The sequence below is a fragment of the Eptatretus burgeri genome, chromosome 5 (genome assembly GCF_056783735.1).
Source record: "Eptatretus burgeri isolate ZD-2024b chromosome 5, Ebu_testis_v1, whole genome shotgun sequence".
NCBI lineage: Eukaryota > Metazoa > Chordata > Myxini > Myxiniformes > Myxinidae > Eptatretus > Eptatretus burgeri.
The window spans coordinates 115,734,100-115,760,145 of NC_140965.1; the positions used below are offsets into that span (position 1 = coordinate 115,734,100).

At 40.6% G+C, this 26,046-nt stretch overlaps 1 protein-coding gene across 1 annotated transcript; it reads right to left on the bottom strand.

The window, feature by feature from the left end:
* Positions 1-596: 596 nt before the first annotated feature.
* Positions 597-21,941, bottom strand: LOC147027218 (bone morphogenetic protein 10-like). Its single transcript, XM_085883458.1, has 2 exons — positions 21,415-21,941; positions 597-2,296 (listed from the first exon to the last, which is right to left on the bottom strand). Exons 1-2 carry the CDS (start codon positions 21,788-21,790, stop codon positions 1,359-1,361), a joined length of 1,314 nt encoding a protein of 437 aa, XP_085739584.1. The 5' UTR covers positions 21,791-21,941; the 3' UTR covers positions 597-1,358.
* Positions 21,942-26,046: the final 4,105 nt, after the last annotated feature.

A 26,046-nucleotide genomic window follows, 5' to 3' on the forward strand; every position in this document is an offset into this window, starting at 1 on the left:
ATGCGATGATTGCCATCACAAGTAACCTTCCCATGTATTATACCTTGTGTTTCGTTTAAATATCACGTCTGATGAGGAAATGCAAGTACAAATCTTTGGGGATTCGACACTGCTCTCTCATTGTATAATCGATACAATGGTAAATGTTAACTTATTTAGTCCAGCAATCGATACAATAAATCGTTAACTTATTTACTCCAGCAATTAAATAATTATTGTACACAATTTACATCATATTGATAACATTTGTACACATATTCACATTTCGGCTGTTCAATTATTAGGTACAAACCTCGACCCAAAAAGTATGCATGTGTGTGTGTGTATTTGTGTGTATGTATGTGTATGTGTGTGTTGTATGTGTGTATGTACGTGTGTGTATGTGTGTTGTATGTGTATTTGTGTGTGTATGTACGTGTGTGTATGTGTGTGTTGTATGTGTGTGTATGTACGTGTGTTGTGTGTTGTATGTGTGTGTATTTACGTGTGTGTACGTGTGTGAGTGTGTGTATGTGTGTGTATGTGTGGACGTGTGTATGTGTCTGTGTATGTGTGTGTGTGTGTATGTGTATGTATGTAGGTATGTATATTGTGTATTGTATGTGTGTGTGTATGTGTGTGTGTGTGTGTGTGTGTGTGTATGTATGTGTGTGTATATGTGTATGTATGTATGTTCGTGTGTGTGTATGTGCGTGTGTGTTGTGTGTTGTATGTGTGTGTGTATTTACGTGTGTGTACGTGTGTGAGTGTGTGTATGTGTGTGGATGTGTGCACGTGTGTATGGGTGTGTGTATGTGTCTGTGTATGTGCGTGTGTGTATATGTGTATGTATTTATGTTCGTGTGTGTGTATGTGTGTGTATGTGCATATATGTGTGTGTATGTGTGTGTATGTAATTGTGTTATGTGTGTATGTATGTGGGTATGTATGTGTGTGTGTATATGTGTATGTATGTATGTTCGTGTGTGTGTGTATGTGTGTATGTGTTTGTGTGTATATGCGTATGTATGTATGTGTGCGTGTATGTGTATGTGTGTGTGTATGTGTGTATGTGCATATGTTATGTGTGTGTGTATGTGTGTGTGTGTGTGTGTGTGTGTGTGTGTGTGTGTGTGTGTGTGTGTGTGTGTGTGTGTGTGTGTGTGTGTGTGTGTGTGTTAAAGCTGAACCCGGATCTAAAATTGACATAATACAAGGCCTCATCAGACAGATTACACTTTGGACATTCATTCCCCATTCTTTAGCACTATAATAGTACATGTAACCATCCCATAAATCCATATGCGATAAATATAACTCATAATCTTCTGCAGTTACATCATGGTGTACAACTCTGTTAGCGGGCGTCACTATATTCCCTATCTGCAACCGCATTCGGCCACCATCATGCCTTCGTACTTGTACTTGTAGGTGAACACGCCGGCTTTGTCACGGTACAGGATTGAGATCGAGTCCAACTTGGTCGGGACACAGCACGCTTTGGCCACACGCTCTGGGTGTGACAGGTGCATGAGGGTCTTAACGATGGCGTGCTTCGTGGGTGAAAGATGGTCGGTGAGCGGGAAGTGACACTGACCCGTGCATTCGTAAGCTTCGTAGCCCGGAGGGGCGATGATCCACGAGTCCCAACCGATCTCCTTGAAGTTCACGTAGAGCGACGTGCGTTTGCAGAAATTGCGTTTTGCGTGACGCCTCGTTCTCGGGAGAGGTTCGAAGGCCACATCTGGAATCTGCACATCCAAGACCTCCTCCAGAATTTCTGCCAGGGCAGCAGACGAATTTTCTGTGTCGTGCAATAATTGTTCGGCAGCCCCCTTCTCCCGCGCCACCAACTCGTTAACTTCGTCGACTCCATGCCCAGCGCGATCATCAGAGAAGACCAGGAGCAAAGGCTCTGAGCCCGGTTCTCGGCCGAGACTCAGAGAGCCTGGGTGGCCACCACTGATCAAATGTACCTCCAAGTGATGCCTCGTTCGATCCGTCCGTGCCCATCGCCGCACGGCTAAGGTCACGTCGAACGAATGCCAGGGAGTGTCACTGACCACGAGATGGCGAGAGATGAGCAGGGACAGGACGTTGCGACTCGCCATTTGACTCCCATCTCCCTCCTCATCGAAAACCTCGTAAACAGTCGCGGTGGCCATGGTTACGTCACGAACCGCACGATCGCCGCTCTGACTCCAGATACTGAAGCGGAGCTCCGCCATTGTGATATGCTCATGGGCCGGGATGGATAAGTTGAATTGAAGGACGTTCTGATCGATCAGCCCGTCTTCCTCAGCATTCGAAATCACTTCTGCAAAAAGATGATCATGTTGAGAATGATTAAAAACACGGTTTCAATCTTAAACTTGCGCTCACATGAGTAGCTTGTAAACAATCCCATTGGTGTTAATTAGTAAACCGGTGATAATGTACGAATTGAGTTGAGATGAAATTCCGATGACTCGCCCAACCGTCAACATGAGCTGCTCATGGAACGTCCTGGAAGTTCTACAAGTGAGATGCTGAAAACGGTGCAAGAAACGTGGACATCGCATCACGTGATTCACTTTTCAAAATATACTCAAAGTCGGTTATGGAACATCCATTTCCCAGCTGTTGGTCGGAAAGGGATTTGTAATTTGTTTAGGATTCCAGCGATAACCAACACCATGGGATCACTAATTTCTACCGTCTAATGTCAGCAGACGGGACACCCAGCTTAACGTCCATCCGAGAGACAACACACATTGAATAATCACCCTGCCTGTGAAACACCAGGATGGCAGATTCTTGCTGGGATGGGATTGCAGTGAGTGTGCATACCTCTAAACCATCCTGTCAGCCCTTTCAAAATTTCAAGTTTGTAGATAAATACCACAACCATTGTGCTGACTGAGTCACACGAACAACTAGATATCTGTGATCACAAATCGGTTGCCAAGGGCAAGCCTCCCCGCAGCGCCCGCAATCCATGATGGACATATTTTTTTCAGACAACTATGTGACCTTGACCTTCAACGTGTAGGGACAGAATGTAAATTAAGAAAATGTGTCCCATCAACAATATATCCAGAAAAAAACCCAACGTCATGAAAATCGGAGGGGAATTATTCAAGTTATGATCAAAAAGGTGTTTTTTGTTAATCTGGTCATGATCCGAGACCACGACACTCAGAGCACATCCCCCCTGCAGCCTGAACAGTTGACTTTTCGTATCCCACTGATCGGTCGCATCTGGATCCAGAATTGAACCAAACTCGAATCGGGGTGTTCTCGTCTCCGAGCCAACTCGTCCACCAAGTTTTGAAATATGTTGTCCTGTGTATCGTGTTTGGCCCCTATCCTTCAATGGTGAAGATGGAAAGACTTAAAAATATATATATTAAACAATTATCGTTTCCGGATCCAGATTCGGATCTTCGCCAAAATCGAATTCGTTCGTCCTTGTCACAAACCCAACTTGTCCACCAAGTTTCGTCCGAATCCGTCCACAACTTTTTTGAGATATCCTGCTCACAGGCAAACAGACAGACAGGGGTGAATGAATACCTTCAATGGTCGAGGTAACTCCTTTTCCAAAAGACAATGCTTGGGTCTTTAATTCCCACCAACGAATGCTATAGCCGAAGGAAAACCTGGCTTAAAGCGTTCTTTCGAAAAACGTGCACTTGCTGATACAAATAAAGTTTGGTTTACGAAGATTGCCTTGTGGGGTCAGGAATCGAACCCAGATGAGATAGCTTAAAGGTGGTTGTAATATACACTGTTCTATCCTGTCATCTAATACGACATCACCAAGGTGAAACCGGACTTGGGGTGTTACGGTAACGATGTGACGAGACCGAGTAAGAGGTTCAATGTGAAAGGCAAACATGTTTACGTTTTGATGAGCAACTGGCAAGTTATGACGTGGGAAGCAACCAAGGACGTCATGGGATTTGTTTCAGCAACATCGGATGTCCGTTAATCACAGCGACAGAGATAAGTCCATCACAATATAAGTGCCCCTCGGTAACATCCCTTCTGTGTTAGGTTACCTTAAAATTTGTGCTGAAAGAAAAGATAGATTGAAAACGTTCATTCTGGGAAAAAAGCACGTGATATTTAAAAGTAATCACGAATATCATGTATGTTGTTATGTAGAGCCCATAGAGCGCACGCTTGATGCTTCCCTGACACAATAAGAACAAAGTCTGTTGATCTTAATGTTATCTGACTTCCACTTCCTTCGGAAAGTGCTTGTTAAACAGTGACCCTCGGGTGAAAAGTATCAAACCCTGCAGCCATGGAGCGGATTTCTTTCCTCATTGAATTAACGTTTGCCATGAAGGGTGGCTGTGCGTTATGGTGGATGTCATGTGGTTCAGGAATATGGACTTGTGCATGGACGAGTCACCTGCATTCATCCAAAATACAGCTCCTAAATTAACTTCACATCGCCATTTCACTGCAGACAAGGAAAGACAACACGACCTAAGTTGAGGAAGAACAACAAAAAGATATGTTTAGTATGTTGATGACAAAACATACAAGTCAGACATGCACGCACACAAACACACACATACGCAACACTGATTATTTGAATTTTCTTTACCCTATCATCTGCCATCGGTCACCATCACATCACTTAGAGGTCAGCCACCATAACAGCATTACACAAGCATGATACAAAACAAATGTTATTAACTACAGGCCAATTAACCTACTTCCACTAAGAAGTAAAGTTATGGAATCAATCATCGGTTTGACAAAAAAATCTTTCCTTTCCTCCATCGGCCTGATTTCAGACAATCAGATCGGATTCACACAGAAACGCTCTACCTTGATGGATAGAGGCCCTCCATCTCAGATATGAGAGCAGGAATGTCCGGTCTCTTTAGACAATATATGTCGAGCATTCGTTGCCATTTGGCACCCCAACTTGCACTGCAAAATCTCTGCCTATAGTATCCGAGGCCAACTACACACTTGGCTTACCGACATACCGGCTTACCAAAGCTCCGAGCCAATGTGTGGCTCTCAACCTGATACTTTAAAGTTTCATCTTCTCTTCATGTCAAGGCTGGGTTCCCAAGGCAGCATTCTGGGCCCCATCCTATTCCTAATGTTCATCAATGATCTCTCTGACTCTGACTCTGTATCTTCGTCTCTCTGTCTCCCTCTGGAAAATCCTCTTTATCTGTTTGCTGATGACTCCACTCTCTACCCCATGGCATCACTCATCCTTCAGATAGGCAGGCAGCATCCTCTTCCCTCTCTTCAGGTTTTCATATAATCATGAACTGGTCAAACACTTGGAATATGTCTTTCAATCCTGACAAAACTCAAACTCTCACCGTCTCCCAAAAAAGACTGTCTGCCTAACCAACCCATCTACTTTATGAAACAATCCTCTTGAGGAAGTTCAGTCATTCAAACTCCTGTGTCTCATCATCAGCCACGATCTTTCTTGGGCAAACCCCAATTTGAAGTTGACCTCCAAAGCCAATCTCCAACTGGACATCCTCCATCGTGAAAGTCCTTCCTTGGTCCACCTAAACCTTCTGTGGTAACCCTATCCACATACAAGGCCTTCCATCCACAGATTGATGGAGTCCTGCTCTCCCCTTTGGGGTGATGCCACTGCATCAAGCCTTGCTTAGCTTGCTGCTATGGAAATCAAGGCCTTCAAGATCATTGGTATCTCCCACGACAAAGCTCAGTCTCTGGGTCTGTCACTTTCCAATCGCAGGCAGGCCGGTGGTCCCTCTTTCTTCTACTGCCTCCTTTCTGGTCTTGTACCCTCTGCCCTTTCTGTGCTCTGTCCCCCTTAAACCCTCCCCCCAGGCTTCTGTAGAGCACATGCGGTCTCCCAGCAGAGGCAGCGTTAATGGCATGCAACCCATGCAATTGCATGGGGGCCCCGAGAGAACAGGGGACCCCCACCATGACTGATCTTTCAAGACGGCCCCCCGATGGTTGAGGTTGTGGTCTCACTTTGCCGACAAAACATAACTTGTGAGTGGTGATAAACACAGCGCAAAGGGAATGCTCCATCTCAAGGAAGGAAAGCACTGTGACATAATGAATCAATTAGAAAATGTTTCCCCTGATGTTTAACGAGACAGGACTATTACAAAATTAGGAGGTGAGGTTAGTGGAGAAAGTAAGTGGAATAATAACTACGTTTAATGTATACATGAAATTAGATGAAATGCAAACATAATCACAAGTAGAGGTACATTCAAAGTACACCGTCCCCAAGCCAAATAAATAAATAACAAATCCTTTAGCACGTGACATTGCCGGGACACCTTCGGCACCCGGTGATGCCACCACGCAGCACGTGGAGATGGAATTGGGAGGGAGCGGTGTACAATAATTAATTGATTAATTGCATAATTAAAATAAATAACTAATAATAATCGTAAAATAATTAATTTCTTAATCAATTGACGAAAGGCATACCAAAACCACCACTGTTTCATCCGAATCTGCCAACTTTTTGAAAATTAAGTAATTCATAAAAAAATGAAAAATCAATCGATTAAATGATTAATCAATAAATCAAAAATTCCCTTTACAGCCAAAACCACTTGTTCATCGTCATGTTCAAATTTCAGCTTCCGAGCTCAAAGGATGGCTGAGACATTGCGGGACAAAGAAAGAAAGAAAGAAGAAAGAAAGAAAGAAGAAAGAAAGAAAGAAAGAAAGAAAGAAAGAAAGAAAGAAGAAAGAAAGAAAGAAGAAAGAAAGAAAGAAAGAAAGAAAGAAAGAAAGAAAGAAAAGGAAAGAAACAAACGGAGTAAAAACTGAGTACTTCCTTCCTTTGGTTCCAGGTGACGACGTCATGCATCACCTGATATTGAATTGGGAAGCAGTGGTGGACAATAAAAAATGTGTAAATCCTAATGTTAACACAAATCGATATTGTTTGGCAAGTTCACACGACAATTAATGGTACATCACAAAACAACCCCTCATTACTAAACAGACTAACCCATGTGCATGGCAGACATTGAGGTTTTAAAAATTCGAAACGTGTCAACAAAGCACCTGTCCCAAGGATATGGAAGAAGAGAGTTGGGGGGAGCGAGAGAGAGCGAGAGAGAGAGAGAGAGAGAGAGAGAGAGAGAGAGAGAGAGAGAGAGAGAGAGAGAGAGAGAGAGAGAGAGAGAGAGAGAGAGAGAGAGAGAGAGAGAGAGAGAGAGAGAGAGAGAGAGAGAGAGAGAGAAGAGAGAATGAGAGAGAAGAAGAGAAAAAGAGAGAGAGAGGTATTAGCAAAGACAATATGTTATGCTTAATGAACAACACACACACACACACACACACACACACACACACACACACACACACACACACACACACACACACACACACACACACACACACACACACACACACACACACACACACACACACACACACTATATTAGTGCTTGGCCAATATTGGCAATTTTTAGGTCATCGGCTGATTGGAATCAGTGTGATTACTGACTGCAATATGTAATGTGTGCAACCCAAAAACTTTGCGTAGTTTTCACCCTTGTTTTGGGGGAATTTCAATGAACTAACAAAAAAACACAATGTTGCATTAGAGACGTTTCAAAGAGATGTGATGGGTGGAAAAGCTTTGGCTCGGTAATTTAGAAGACACATTACCATGGCAATACGGCTCGGAAATCGGGTGTTGTCAAATATATTTTACTTTAAAACTCACAAAGAGAAATCATATAACCTTTGTAAAGCACACCCAATTCATATAACATAACCAATCTACCCACATGTACCTCTACCTTGTAGTAACTGCCGACTGTCCATCCCAATCAGGATATTAACTGTATCGCTATTGACTGTAGGGCACTCAGGAAGTGGCTTAAGCACTCAAGCAAGCACTCCGATTAAATGGTTGATAAGGAGCAGCTGGCTTGGCAAGTGATAGCAATCACCAAACCGTCAAATTAAACACACACTCCGGGAGACGCCCAAAATGTCAAACATGTCCGAATTGGACAAATGAACACTTTGTTAGCAGTCAGAACTGCTGCTCAGTTAGATTCTAGAGCTTAAATTTTGTAATTCGGCTTAGTTTAAGAGATTATTGAGGTTATGGCATGTGCAGAAATGAAACAAAGCCACAAATGCTGGAATCTCCCAGCGTTTATAAGCATCGCAATGTATCCAGTGATTTGTATGTATGATGAACAGGCATTCAATAATATGAGTGAAGAAAGTAAAAAAACAAAACTTTATCATTCATAAACCATTGCAGCCTGTTCCAAGTGAAGGCATTGTTGAGCAGGCCGAAAAAACATGGCGAATGAAGTCCACAGTGAAGGAACTGAGGATGCCTTAAGATGCTAAAGAGGTGGCCGAGGATGTTCCTGATAATGAATATCATGAAATAAGGCCATGAGTTATCTTCAAAAGGGGTGCTTTGATGAACCCAAACACCAAATTTTCAGTCATGCATTCCTTTGGAGTTCACTTTGTCTGCTGCAAAGATTCAGGCTGCTCGGCTTCATGGTTTTGGAGTTAGGGAGGACACACACACACACGCACGCACGCACGCACGCACACACACACACACACACACACACACACACACACACACACACACACACACACACACACACACACACACACACACACACACACACACACACACAGCCACACACACACACTGCCAAATGGACACTTATTATTAAAGACATGCTATTATCATTATTCTTGTTATTACTTTTGACATTTGAAGTCAGGTTAGGGTTGCTGCATCCACTTTCCGTAGGTATTCCAGATGCCTCCGTCCGGCCCTCCCCAAGGCAGAAGACTAGCCCATTCTCAATTCCTTGGGATTCCAATCAACTTGCTGAAACCACGAGGAACGTAGTCAGCCCTCCACTCACAAGGCTCCCTCGCTGAGAGAAGCTGGTGAGCAGGATCAGCGTCAGGAAAATGAGCCACATGTCTATACAGCCACAGCTGATGCTCACAGACCATGCAGGCAAAAAATCTCATTTGAGTCTCTCTCAGCAACCGCCTGTTGGCCACGAAGTCTGACCAGCGAAAGCCAAGGATTCTACGAAGAGACCTGGTACCAAAGGAAATACGTTTGCGGCTCAGATCCCTGGTTAGAGTCCAAGTGTCATATCAATAGAGCAAGACTGGAAGCACCAAGGACCTGAAGACTCGGACTTTTATCCTCCCGCACAGGTACCGGCAGCACCACACCCCATGATCCAGTGAATCCATGACTCCCCAGGCCCGACCCAGATGTCTGTTGACCTCTAGCTCACAGCCATCAGAGACATGAATATCACTGCCAAGGGAAGTGAATCTCTCCATGACCTCAACATCCTTGGCACAAACAGGTACAAACAGGATAGCAGCATCCAACATGTCATTGAATGCCTGGATCTGAGTTTTGACCCAGGAAACCCGTAACCAAAGCGGCTCCGACTCCTCATTCAGCACCTTGAGGGCCCCCAAAACGATATCCAGAGTCTCTGAAAAGATGACTGTATCATCTGTGAAATCAAGGTCAGAGATCTTGACATTCCCAAATGATGCACCGCAGCTTGATCTCTCCGACGTCCTCCCCAGAATCCTGTCCATACAAGCGCTGAAAAGTGTGGCGTGAGTATACACCCCTGAAGAACTCTTGTAACAACTGGAAATAAGTCAGAGATGGTACCACCACATCTCACAGCAATCTCAGTACCAGAGTAGAGTTCAGACATCAGATCGATCACTTTTGGTGGCACCTCACGAAGACCAAGAATCCTCCAGAGGGCATCCCAATGAACTGAATCAAATACTTTACAGAGATCAACATAGGCTGCAAGCAGCCCCTGCCGAAACTCTCGTCTGAGTTTGGTGAGGACCCGAAGAGCAAGGACACAGTCAATTGCTGACCTCTTTGGTGTAAAGCCTGACTGCTCTGAATGCTGGTGATCAAGAAGATGGTGGCGAACCCTCTAGAGAATTATCCGAGCAAAGACTTTACCCAGCACTGAGAGCAGCATCACCCCTCGGTAGTTGTAGCAGTCTTGGCGATCGTGCTTCCCTTTCCAGAGAGGGACAACAAGGCCTCTCTTCTAGTCAGTTGGGATGATGCCTGTGTTACAGGCAGAGAACAGATATGCATGCAATGACACATGTACAGCATTTCCACCAGTCTTGAGAAGTTCAGCATGTCTGCGACAAATCCCAGGAACTTTTCCTCATTTCAACGCCGACTGTTTTTCCACAAACAAAGGTGGACTGCAGTTGATTGGAGGGTCAGCAACAGGGACAGTAACACCGCTGACATCCAAATCAACAGCTGGTTGATCGGCCTGGTGCAACCGTCTAAAGTAACTGGCCCAGCGGGCCTTCACTTCTGACTCCTCTGTCAAGAGCCTACACCCCCTGTTCTAATTGCAGTCCACCAAGGTACAGGCTTGGAGGAACGCAATGCACAAATTCCTCTGTAAGCGGGACGAGAATCACTTGACCACAGCTGATGCTCCACCCCCTCACAGATTCCTTGCACATAGGCCTCCTTGTCCACCCTTCATGCACATTCAGTTTTACGCCTCAGCTCCCCGAATAGCTCAGCTCTGCCATTCAGTCTGGCCCTGTGACTCTGGTCAATGGTATCCAGTGTCCCTTGAGAGACCAAATTCTTATTTGCCCTCCGTTGAGTTCCAAGTCATCCACCGGCAACATCAAGGACAGTGGTCTTAAAAGGGACTCCACATCTCTTCAGGATCCCCCAAAGCACCCAGACCCCCCAACCCACCCAAATCTACACTCAGCATGTTTGCAAAATCCTCAGCGACCCTCTCATCCTTGAGCTTGCCAACATACAGCCTTGGCTGGGATGGTATCATTCTCCTGGTTTAAGCTGCAACTTCAGAGTTGCTACAACAAGCCTGTGGTCAATATTGAGGAACTGAGCATTCCTGTAGACTCTGCAGTTCTGGATCATCCTCCAGTGATCATGAACAAGGACATGGTCAATCTCCTTTGCCACACCACCAATGATGGATACCTTGGTGGCGGAGAAGGTTACCCCATGGTTTCCCTCGAATCATCAAAGATTGGGGGTCCCGAAGGCTTTTCCCCAATCCCATCATCTGGTGAGTTGCCCTGCGAAGGGAAGCTGCACAGGAGGTGCTCCCACGGAGTGGGTTTTCAGATTTATTTTTGCTTCTGAAATGTTTTGTGGGATGAAATGTTTTATGGTGGCCAGAGTGCAAATCCTGCCACCAAAGTCCAAATAAAAAGTAACCCAACTGCAGGAGGACATCTGCAGAAACAGTTGGGCACTAGATATGGATGGCCGTTGTCTCACAAGGAGCTCCTCCGCCCTTTGAGAGGTTTTGTTTTTCATCGTGCTGGGTGTTCCTATCCAAACACCCTCCTCACCAAGAATCTTGGTGGGGAAGATGGTTGAGTCGCCGACAACCCGACTATGGAACAGGTTAGTACAGGTTTACATGGTACCTGTAGCAGGTCACAGATCTAATGTGACCTGACCTGACAAGTCAAGCCTTTGAAAAATGCCAATATATATATATATATATATATATATATATATATATATATATATATATATATATATATATATATATATATATATATATATATATATATATATATATATATATATATATATATATATATATATATATATATATATATATATATACCTTTCCAATGCGGAAAATGGCAATAAAACGTGAATTCCTCTGGACGTTTTGCAATCGAGGCTAAAGCAACATAGGCTAAGCGAGTGTGGAAATAACACGGAGTCCTCTTACTTGTGATACTATTGAGGGTTCTGAAGGTCACCGTAGATACTCTAGATACTCCACATACCCTCTCCCACCACCATGACCGGAAACGGCACTACATGGTACACATTTAGGAAGATAAATTGCATCACTCCACCTTCATAACTCCTGGTGAGGGGGGCAAATTTAGTCAGGACAACCTTTGCCATTTGACCCGTAGTCCCCTTGGCAAATTTAGTTGGTTGAGATTGCATAAGTAACGACTGAATACATTGAGCCATTCAGGTATCCTGCGTCGGAGTGGAAACCCATCCAGAATTGTGCCCAATAGCCCAGAAGACTGCTTTGGCAGCACTGACACTGCACAGTGTATGGTCTCAATGGATAGATGGAGTAAATCGATGTCAGACAGATGCCAAATTGAGTTATTTTAATGTGATGACAGGTTGAAGGGGCTCACGGTGGCCTCACTGGGCCACTATTGCATTTTGCATTGGGACCCAAATGACTAATGCCACCTCTGTCGACCAGTAACCCCTTCCTGGTGAAACGCCCAAAATCCATATTCAATTTTCACCCCCACTCATACAATAGCAACATCCACATCACATAGAATAGCAATACCAATTCCAATATTCCATATAGTAACTGGAAGGGCACTCGCGAGAGCGCATACTTCCACCATGCAATGCCTGATCCAGTGGAACATATCAAGTCCAATAACTTTTTGAAATATGGCGCTATATATCGTTTTTGGCTCTTTCTCCCAATGGTGAAGAATCACTTTTAGAATTAAATAATTCTCATATTCGAATCCAGATTTGGATCTTCACCAAAATCAAATCAGTTTGTCCTTGTAACACACCCAACCTATCCCCCAAGCTTCGAGCGAATCCATGCACAACTTTTTGAGATATTGTGATATATACCAGTTTAGCCCTATCTGTCGATAGTGAAGAATCACTTAAAATTCTAGTTGGCGAATCCGGATCCGGATCTTCACAAAAATCTAATCAGTTCGCTCTTGTCACACTCCCAATCTGTGCACCAAATTTCATCCGAATCCGTCGACAACTTTTTGAGCTATCCTGCACACAAACAGACAAACAAACAGACAGACAAACAAGCAGTCATAGACTGGTACTTACGAAATCGTCAACTTGACCTCTGACCTTGTCTAATAAAAGCTGTCTCGAGAGAAGGTAGCGACGCAAACCAGAAGTTTCTACAATGATTCCATACCAAACCATCAAAAATCGAATGTTTTGGATGTTTGACCTCACTGTGACCTTGACCTTTGACCGATTTTGATAAAAATCTAATCAGCACTAGCCATCACCCTCTTGAATCACTGGGTGTAATTTGACATTGGTCGCTTTTTCCATTCTCGAGTTATCGTGCCTACAAACAAACAAACACACACACACAAACAAAGTACAGGTTTACATGGTACCCGATGGTACCTGATGCTCCACCCCCTCACAGATTCCTCACATGGTGATCACACAAACAGATGACGGAAGTCATCCATATACTTACGAAATCTTTAGATTTCGTAAGTAACAAACAGAGAGGTGAAAATATAACCTCCTGCCACCTTTGGTGGTGGAGGTAACAATGTTCATTCTCCATACAATACTGATATACAATGCCACTATCCATATTCTCAACAATACCAATGTCCTTTTTCCATAAAATACCAACATCCATCCAATACAGATATCCATATTATGCACAATACCAACATCCATCCAATACCAATATCCATATTCCAAACAATATAACATTATCCATATTCCATAAAATATTCCAATATTCATATTTTATACAATACCAATAACCATATTTTATACATTACCAAAATCTGTCTTCTATGTTAAACCAATATCCATCTTCCAAACAATATACCAACATCCATTTTATAAACAAAACAAATATCCATATTCCATATAACAACGCCCGTATTCCATATGCCACACCAACATAGCTATTCCACACAATACCGATATCCATATTCCAAACAATATGCCAATATCCATACAATTATATTCATACTAGGGATACCCATGCACATGCACGGGATAGCAGTACAACATAGCTGGTAGCAGACGACAGACCGTACACGGGGAATGACAAAAATACGCATTGTGCAAGTGCAAGTGGTACTATGGAACGCCAAGACTTCCCAAACATTGTCGGCATGTCCGCTAAGTGCCACAGCAATTTCATAGGGATCGTGTGACTGCGAGCCGAGTTTTTCGTGTGCAAGCTTGGTATTATAATAGAGATTGCAGACAATAACATCCATATTCATCCAATAGAAACATCCATATTTTATACAATTCCAACATCCATGTTCCAAACATTAACATCCATATTCAATCGAAAAACAACATTCATATTCCATAGAATAACAAAATCCATCTTCCAAAGAATAACAAGATCCATATTCCATGCAATACCAATCTCCATATTCCTTACAATAGCAACATCCATATTCCATACAATATGAACCAACACCCATATCCATATAATACCAATCTCCATATTCCTTACAATAATAATATCCATATCAATACAATATGTACCAACACCCATATCCATATAATGCCAATCTCCATATTCCTTACAATAGTAATATCCATATCCAAACAATATGTACCAACACCCATATCCATACAACAGCAATCTCCATATTCCAAACAACAGCAACATCCATATCCATACACTACCAATCTCCATGTTCCATACAATATGTACCAACACCCACATCCATACAATACCAATCTCCATATTCCATACAAAATGTACAATCACCCATATCCATACAATAGCAATCTCCATATTCCATACAATATGAACCAACACCCATATCTATACAATACCAATATTCATATTCCACACAATATGCACCAACATCCATATCTATACAATACCAATATTTATATTCCATACAATAGCAATCTCCATATTCCATACAATATGTACCAACACCCATATCCAGACAACATAAATCTATATTCCACACAATATGCACCAACACTCATATATATATATATATATATATATATATATATATATATATATATATATATATATATATATATATATATATATATACACATATATATATACGTATATATACACACATACATATATATATATACATATATATACATATATATATATATATATATATATATATATATATATATATATATACATATATATATATATATATATATATATATATATATATATATATATACATATATATATATATACATATATATATATATATACATATACATATATATATATATATATATATATACATACATATATATATATATATATATACATACATATATATATATATATATACATACATATATATATACATATATATATATATATATATATATATATATATACATACATATATATATATATATATATATATATACATATATATATATATATATATATATATATATATATATATATATATATATATATATATATATATACACATACATATATATATACATATATATATACATATACATACATATATATATATATATATATATATATATATATATATATATATATATATACAATTCCAATCTCCATATTCCATACAATAGCAATCTCCATATTCCACACAATATGTACCAACACCCCTATCCACACAAAACCAACATCCTTATTCTACAATGTACCATTGCATGGAATGGGGTGGGGAGGAGGTGGGGGGGAGGTGTCAGAATAAGTCGATTGTTACATGTGACACTAAGATTATAGCATATGTAATTTATAGACAGGATAGTCAGAATAATATTGCATGTGTAAACACCTCTTTTTTGTGGGCAGAGCCAGGTGAGGACTTGCCATCGCAGAGCCACATGTGTCACACGTGTGCGACCAGGCAGATCACAATCTCTCTGGCTGGTGTGTGGAAGCCATGGTGGTGTAGTGTGCTGTGGAGCCCAGAAGAAGCAATCTGGAGTTATTTTGTGTTGGTGCCACCCGGTGGGTGGAACGGCCCGGAGGAGGGTCAGCCCAGCCCAAGACGAAGAGGATGAAAAGCTGAATACGGAGGAGTTCATGATGCAGACATTCTTGTGGTTTTCTCTGAAGAGGTTTGGGATTGACCAAAGCTTGGAGGACCTTGTGGTTTCGAAGAGGGCAGAAGTGACTTCACTGGAGAGGAAGAAGAAAGACCTCAGAGATAGAGGAGAGACAGGAAAACTTCCAATGCACCGAGTGCAAAGAAGCGATTTGAGGAGGAAGAAGGGCCTGGAGAGAGAACGGAGGGCAGAACAGTGGGCCTCATCTGGAAAGGACAAAGAGGGCCACAAGGGATATTTGAGTGGCTGATCGTCGCTAGTGCTCCTTGTGGCTGATTCACTTCATCGTGCTCTATTTTAGCTTTGTTCATCTTTGGACTCATTTTGTTACTGGCACTCGTCATCTCCCACCTGGTTTCCAAAGTGGGCTGCATTGATTCTTACATCCACCATGCGCATCATAGAAAAAGAAAAGTCCTGCCTGTATTCTTATCTTGCTGTAAAAGTGTGTTCTGTGGTGCTGAGAATGGTGAGGTTATGCACGTTACTTCTCACCATTGTATATTAGTTTGCGTCTCCCCATTTCTCACTTTGTTTATTTTGATTCGCTTGGGTTGTACCGTTTATGATGGCGTCTTGTCTACCTTCTTCCTTGTACATCTCTATTCAAAAATAAACCTTTTAAAAGGTGAGAAAACATGCTTGAGCCAACTGCTTCCTGTGTGTGTGTGACGTTGATTTCGGTTCATTTGAATGATCCTTGGGGAGCGGCAACCATGAGTAAAAATAACGAGACATCGTGCAATAAGACAGCATTTTAGCATAAGCAATATCCATATGCCATTAAATTCGAACATCCATCCAATACCGATATCTACATTCTGTACGATACCAACATCCATACCATACCGATATCCATATTCCATACAATTCCAACTTCCATCCAATACTGGCGTCTATATTCGGAACAACAAAGACCCGTCAAATACCGATATCCATTTTACGTACAAATCCAACATCCATCCAATACTGATATCTACATTCCGTGCAATGCCAACATCCATACAATACCGATATCCATATTCCGTGCAATGACAACATCCATACAATACAGATGTACATATTCCATACAATTCCAATAATCATACAATACTGATATCCATATTCTGCACAATTCCAACAATCATCCAATACCGATATCCATATTCCGTACAATGCCAACAATCAACCAATACCGATATCCATCTTCCTTACAATGTCAAGAATCATCCAATACCGATATCCATATTCCGTACAATGCTAACAATCATCCAATATCGATATCCATATTCCGTACAATGCCAACAATCTTCCAATACCGATGTCCATATTCCATACAATGACAACTTCGATACAATACTTATATTCATATTTAGTACAATGCCAACAATTATCCATTACGGATATCCATATTCCATACAATGCCAACATCCATACAATAATTATATCCATATTCTGTATAATTCCAACAATCATCCAATACCGATATCCATATTCCATACAATGCCAGCATCCATGCAATACTGCTATCCATATTCCGTACAATGCCAACACTCATCCATTACCGATATCCATATTCCATACAATGCTAACATCCATACAATAGTTATATCCATATTCTGTATAATTCCAAGAATCATCCAATACCGATATCCATATTCCATACAATGCCAAGAATCATCCAATACCGATATCCATATTCCGTACAATGCCAACAATCATCCATTACCGACATCCATTTTCCGTACAATTCCAACAATCATCCATTACTAACATCCATATTCCGTACAATGTCAACAATCATCCAATACCGATATCCATATTCCGTACAATTCCAACAATCATCCAATACTGATATCCATATTCCGTACAATTCCAACAATCATCCAATACTGATATTCATATTCCGTACAATGTCAACAATCATCCAATAATGATATCCATATTCGGTACAATTCCAACAATCATCCAATACTGATATCCATATTCCGTACAATACCAACAATCATCCAATGCCGAAATCCATATTCCGTACAATACCAACAATCATCCAATACTGATATGCAGATTCCGTACAATACCAACAATCATCCAATACTGATATCCATATTCCGTACAATGTCAACAATCATCCAATACCGATATCCATATTCCGCACAACGCCAACAATCATCCAATGCTGATATCCATATTCCATACAATACCAACAATCATCCAATACTGATATCCATATTCCGTACAATGCCAACAATCATCCAATACGGATATCCATATTCTGTACAATTCAGACAATCATCCAAGACTGATATCCATATTCCATACAATGCCAACAATCATCCAATACTGATATCCATATTCCGTACAATTCCAACAATCATCCAATACTGATATCCATATTACGCACAATGTCAACAATCATCCAATACTGATATCCATATTCCGTACAATTCCAACAATCATCCAATACTGATATCCAGATTCCGTACAATGTCAACAATCATCCAATAATGATATCCATATTCCGTACAATTCCAACAATCATCCAATACTGATATCCAGATTCCGTACAATACCAACAATCAACCAATGCCGAAATTCATATTCCGTACAATACCAACAATCATCCAATACTGATATGCAGATTCCGTACAATACCAACAATCATCCAATACTGATATCCATATTCCGTAGAATGTCAACAATCATCCAATACTGATATCCATATTCCGTACAATTCCAACAATCATCCAATACTGATATCCAGATTCCGTACAATGTCAACAATCATCCAATAATGATATCCATATTCCGTACAATTCCAACAATCATCCAATACTGATATCCAGATTCCGTACAATACCAACAATCATCCAATGCCGAAATCCATATTCCGTACAATACCAACAATCATCCAATACTGATATGCAGATTCCGTACAATACCAACAATCATCCAATACTGATATCCATATTCCGTACAATGCCAACAATCATCCAATACTGATATCCATATTCCGTACAATTCCAACAATCATCCAACACTGATATTCATATTCCGTACAATGTCAACAATCATCCAATAATGATATCCATATTCGGTACAATTCCAACAATCATCCAATACTGATATCCAGATTCCGTACAATACCAACAATCATCCAATGCCGAAATCCATATTCCGTACAATACCAACAATCATCCAATACTGATATGCAGATTCCGTACAATACCAACAATCATCCAATACTGATATCCATATTCCGTACAATGTCAACAATCATCCAATACCGATATCCATATTCCGCACAACGCCAACAATCATCCAATGCTGATATCCATATTCCATACAATTCCAACAATCATCCAATACTGATATCCATATTCTGCACAATGTCAACAATCATCCAATACCGAAATCCATATTCCGTACAATACCAACAATCATCCAATACTGATATCCATATTCTGTACAATGCCAACAATCATCCAATATGGATATCCATATTCTGTACAAATCCAACGATCATCCAAGACTGATATCCATATTCCATACAATGCCAACAATCATCCAATACTGATATCCATATTCCGTACAATTCCAACAATCATCCAATACTGATATCCATATTACGCACAATGTCAACAATCATCCAATACTGATATCCATATTCCGTACAATTCCAACAATCATCCAATACTGATATCCAGATTCCGTACAATGTCAACAATCATCCAATAATGATATCCATATTCCGTACAATTCCAACAATCATCCAATACTGATATCCAGATTCCGTACAATACCAACAATCATCCAATGCCGAAATCCATATTCCGTACAATACCAACAATCATCCAATACTGATATGCAGATTCCGTACAATACCAACAATCATCCAATACTGATATCCATATTCCGTAGAATGTCAACAATCATCCAATACTGATATACATATTCCATACAATGTCAACAATCATCCAATACTGATATCTATATTCCATACAATACCAACAATCATCCAAAACTGATATCCATATTCCGTACAATGCCAACAATCATCCAATACTGATATCCATATTCCGTACAATGCCAACAATCATCCAATACTGATATCCATATTATGTACAATGCCAACAATCATCCAATACTGATATCCATATTCTGTACAATTCCAACTTCCATCCAATACTGGTATCTTTATTCTGTACAATAAAAATCCATCCATTATCGATATCCATATTCAGTTCAATGCTAACATCCATACAATACTGATATCCATATTCTGCACAATTCCAACAATCATCCAATACCGATATCCATATTCCGTACAATGCCAACAATCATCCAATACTGACATCCATATTCCGTACAATTCCAACTTCCATCAAATACCGGTATCTATATTCCATACAATGAAGATCTATCCATTAACAATATCCATATTCCAAGCAATAAACATCCATGCAATACTGATATCCATATTCCATACAATACTAACATCCATACAATACCGATATCCATATTCCATTCAATACCAACATCGATCCGATACCGATATCCATATTCAATCGAATACTGATATCCATATTCTGGACAAAACCTACATCCATCCAATTCCGATATCCATATTCATGACAATTCCAACATCCATCCAATTCCAATATCCATATTCATGACAATTCCAACATCCATCCAATTCCAATATCTATATTCATGACAATTCCAATATCCATCCAATTCCGATATCCATATTCATGACAATTCCAACATCCTTCCAATTCCGATATCCATATTCATGACAATTCCAACATCCATCTAATTCCGATATCCATATTCCGTACAATATACCAACTTCCATATAATGCCGATACCATTGTTCACAGAATAACAATATCCATATCCCATACAATATTACTTCAACACCAACATCCATGCAATACCGATATCCATGTTCCATACAATACTGAAGTAAATCCTTTTACATAAATCATTATTTATGCAGCACGTAGACTAAAGGCTACCACGACTGCGACTACTATCACACACACACACACACACACACACACACACACACACACACACACACACACACACACACACACACACACACACACACACACACACACACACACACACACACACACACACACACACACACACACACACACACACACACACACACACACACACACACACACACACACACACACACACACACACACACACACACACACACACACAATTGACAATTCCTTATATATTCCAAAAGCAATATTTGAAGCATACGTTTTAACTGCGATCCATTCAATAGTTTCGTTTGCTAAGGGGATAAAACGTTTTGTGGAAACTTTCTCGACACTGATCATATAATTCACACGATATTTCCTTTATATCCTTTCCATTGTATGATTTATTCACTTTTAGCTCTTCTGTGTTCATTCGTCTTCAAGTTTGTGTGAATAATAAAAAGTTGAGCAATTAGCCAGCAATTGTGATAACTATCTATTTTGTTTTACACCTTTATATTGTGTGAAGCTGTTTGGAGGGAAGTTCCTTACCTTCACACTGGAAACTGCGCACCACGTTGGACGAGGGCATTGAAGAGCGGTCGTTGGCGAAGCGTTGATACAGGTCCAGCATGTATTGCGGTGCTGGCTCTGTATTCTCTGGGTCATGCGGAGGGATGTCAGAGAGATTAAGACCAGCCAAGAACTCCTGTTTCATGGACTCAACCAAAGCGTCCATGTCCACCTCCCGGTCTTCACCATAATCTTTAGATAAATTTTCAAAGTCATCGGTCTCTGGCTTGGTTTCCTCACCCCATGGCCCTTCTTCCGATTCCAGGATGACACCTTCCTGGACGGGTTTGCAGGACACCGAGTACATAAATAGATTTGTGCAAATTAGCAGGAAAAGCGATACAGAAAATCCCATGGTGATTCTGCACCTTTCAGGTAGCAATACACCTGGCAGTCGGAGATCTTCACCTCTTTGTGGCAGTCCCAGCTGAAACCCCCAACTCGTATCGGTGGTCGCGCGCTCTGAGGTGCTACTTTGTGAATTACTTGGTCAGGACTGAAGTGCATTTTGCCAGGGAGCGGGAGATATGCTGGCGTTGGCATCCGGGATTATCAGTTGCTGATGCCATACTCCAAATTCTGGCGCTCTTATCATGTCGTCCCCGCTCTTAATGAGCGTCTTGTAAACAGACCACTGACACGGACGGATAATGGATTGAAAGTCACCGCTGCAAGAAGACCCCGCGTTTTGTTTCCCATTTTTGAAGTTGTGGGCTGACTTTAACTCATGCAGGAAAAAGGAAATACATGAGTGTTATTTGTAATACATATGATTATAATGACCAAAAAATTAAAGGTCATCTAAAGTTTGAGGTCTTTTCATCATTATTTTGATGCTCATTGTAGGAAAGATTGCGTAGTTTATGGGTTTTCAAAAGTGTTAATACATCATTATTTGCAGCCAACTTTAAAGGAGATTTAGTCTGCACAATGTTTGTATCTACTGTGCTGAACTTACTGGAGACTCTTTTTATAACTAATATTCTCAAATGAATTTTCAAAAGATAATTTCAATAAGAACTAGAAGAGCACTCGGAAGGGCGAATATCTCCGCCAGGCAGAACAGTTTACGATTTGTATCTCACGATCGGCCAGCCTTCGTCCGGACCTAAACCAAAATCTAATTGGCTTGTTCGTATCAACTCCCCAACTCATCCACCAAGTTTTGTCCAAAGCCGTCCACAACTTTTTGAGATATCGTGCTAGATATCATTTTTAGCCCTATCTTTCAATGGTGAAGAATCACTTAAAAAAATTCTAGTCGTCGGATCTGGATCCGGATCTTCACCAAAATCTAATCAATTTGTCCTTGTCACACACCCAACCTGTCGATAAAATTTAGTCCGAACTCGTCCATAGCTTTTTTGAGATATCCTGCACACAGACAAACAAGCAAACAACAAAGATGTCACGCATAGCATGGCACTTGTGAAATCCAAATAAACAATAGTTGACATGGAAACAGCAATTTTGTAATTTTGAATATTTGACCTATCGAGTGCTTTTCATGATAGAATGTTGTGCACAACAAATTTGTTGATACATTTTCTAATTGTCGCCAAGTAGGTGTTTTACATGTTTTGGATGGCATTGAGCTTGACCTTTTCTTTATGCCTCCACTGACGAAGTCGTGGGTGGCATTATGTTTTCGAGTTGTCCATCCCTCCGTCCATCCAGGCTAATTACTTCCATCACCGAAGGTGGAAGGAGGTAATGTTTTTCACCCTTGTGTCTTTGTGTATTTGTTTGTCTGTTTGTTTGAGGATATCTCAAAAAGTGGTGACGGATGCGGACGAAACTTGCTGGACATATTGGGTATGCGACAAGGACGAATTGATTCAAATTTAGTGAAGATCTGAACCCTAATCTGGATACGAGAGTTATTTAACTTTTAAAGTGAATCTTCACCATTGAGAGATCGGGCCAAAAACGAGATATTTCTTGTACAGCATGATATTTTTAAAATGTATTGGGCCCGATATGTTCTCGTGGATCAGGCATTGCATAACGGAGGTGTGCGCTGTTTTGAGTGCCCTTCGAGTTTTTTCTCTTTTCTCTCAATCCGCTTAACCAATTGACATGAAATTTTCACCATACTGCTCATGTTGAAGGTTTTTATTATAATTAAGATGTCATAGGTCACGTGTTGTGGCAGCCATATTGGAAAAAAAAATCTTTGGACCTCTATCTCTGAAACCACTCCATGGAAAAATTGAAACTTGGCATATGTAAAGTACTCTCCATGGGAAACAAGTGTATTTTTTTTTTAAATGATGTCATAGGTGGCCTTGTTATGACGTCACATTTGCATACGTCAAATGCTTTATCTGATCAGTATGAAAACTTTTGAGGGTCATGTGATTCGCAGCCATATTGTTTTGATTATACAAATCTTCAAAAATCTTCTTCCCTGAAACTGCTGAACAGATCGAGGCGAAACTTTACAGCTATGACCGCCGATCCATGAGGAACAAAAAGTTCTCCAACTATGACATCATATGTCACACAATTTGGCAGCTATGATTTTTTTGAAGAATAAACCTTTAAAAATCACCTTTTCCAGAACGGCTTGACAAATTGAAGGGAAATTTAACCCACATCTTCTCCAACCCTTGGGGATACCAGGGTGTTCATGAATAATTAATAGGTCACATGGTCTGGCAGCCATATTGGTTTGAACGAAAATCTTAAAAAAAAATTCTCTTGAACCGCTTCATCAATGAACATGAAATGTAGAAGTTATGATATAGTCGTCATAGGAAATATATGTTTTAAATTTCAACCTGATCAGATGCATGGTCTGGCAGCCAGAATTAGTTAATATTTCGAATCTGGGTTCAGGGATTTAAATCAAACTTGGTACAAATATGTGTAATGATGTAATAATGTGAGCAGAGGCACATCTGGCAATGTTGTGCCCTTATAGTTTTTTTTTATTCCTCCACTGACGAAGTTGCCAGAGACATTATGTTTTCGGATTGTGCGTCCGTTCGTAAGTACACCTGTCTGTGCAAATTTTCCCTGCAACCACTCATCCGATTGACACCAATTTTTCACCTTCGGGTGTGGCTACTCATTTGGAATGTTTTAATGATAATTATGATGTCGCAGGTCACGTGGTGTGGCAGCGATGTTGGAAAAAAGGAAAAACTTTTTACCTCCACCTCTGAAACCACTCCATGGAAAAAAAAACATGAAACTTGGCACATGTCAAGTACTCCCCATGGGAAACAAGTGTGATTTTTTGATGATGTCATAGATGGGTTCCTCATTATGTCATAATGGCATACGTTGAATGCTTTATCCGATAAGTATGAAAATTTTTGAGGGTCATCTATGGCAAAATTATATGGGGGCAGTCACGTAGTTTGTCATCAGTCACATAGTTCGGCAGCCATATTTTTTTTAAACATAAAAGCTTTCAAAAATCTTCCCTGAAACGGCTTAACAGATCGAGGTGTAACTTCCCAGCTGTGATCATAGGCTCTGTCGGTATCGAGTTTTTTTCGATATCGATAGACTGGTGGGGTCATAACTGGTACATAACGGTAAATCGATATTATTACAAAAAAAAGTATATATTACATTTATTTTTTTTACGCAGGTTCCAAAAATACTCAATGGTCCAATGGTCCATCATGTATTCATACACAATGTACACATCATTGACACATGGTAATTTTTCAAAGTATTCCCACATGGGGCTCCCCCCCCCACCCCCATGATGAGAACGGTTATTTTATTTCCAACTTCAACTTCTATTAAAAATGATTTTGCTTTCAAGCGAGATCAATACTGGTAATCGATACAGGTCGAGAAACAAGATCCATCGCTATCACCGCAGCGGTATGACGATCACAGAACGGTGTACCAGGTGTGATCATTCCGGCATCACTTTCATCCCGTTATCACAGATCACTAATTCTGCACGGGGTTTCTAAAGCACACGCGATTCATACAAATAATACCCAATTACTTTAAAACTATCCACAAGGGTAAAGAAAAACACGATTGCTTGTATGGTTCTTGGATGCTGAGGGATAAAAGTTAAAACCCACTGTACTTATTTCCTGGTACGTCTTGATGTCATACGTTCAACGGTTCCAGGTGTAGCTGAGTCCATCAGAGCTTTTTAAAGACTATTGAGTCCATGTATGGCATTAAAAATTGTAAATGCCATTCTTCGATTTGTTCATTATTGGTATCACTCTACCACAGCTCGATATATCTACTGATTGAAGATCAGTCGAATATAGACAGAAGTATCTTCTACATGCAGATTGTGGACGTATCTTATTCTGGGAATGGGAATTAGTTCATAGTTCATACTGGTATGCTTCCATACCAGAATCGCTTCCATACCAGTATCCCATGCAGACTGGAATCGCTTCCATACCGATATCCCTTCCATACAGATATCCTTTCTATACCGATATCCTTTCCATACCGATATCCTTTCCATACCGATATCCTTTCCATACCGATATCCTTTCCATACCGATATCCCTTCCATACCGATATCCCTTCCATACCGATACCCCTTCCATACCGATACCCCTTCCATACCGATATCCTTTCCATAACGGTATCACTTCCATACCAGTATCCCGT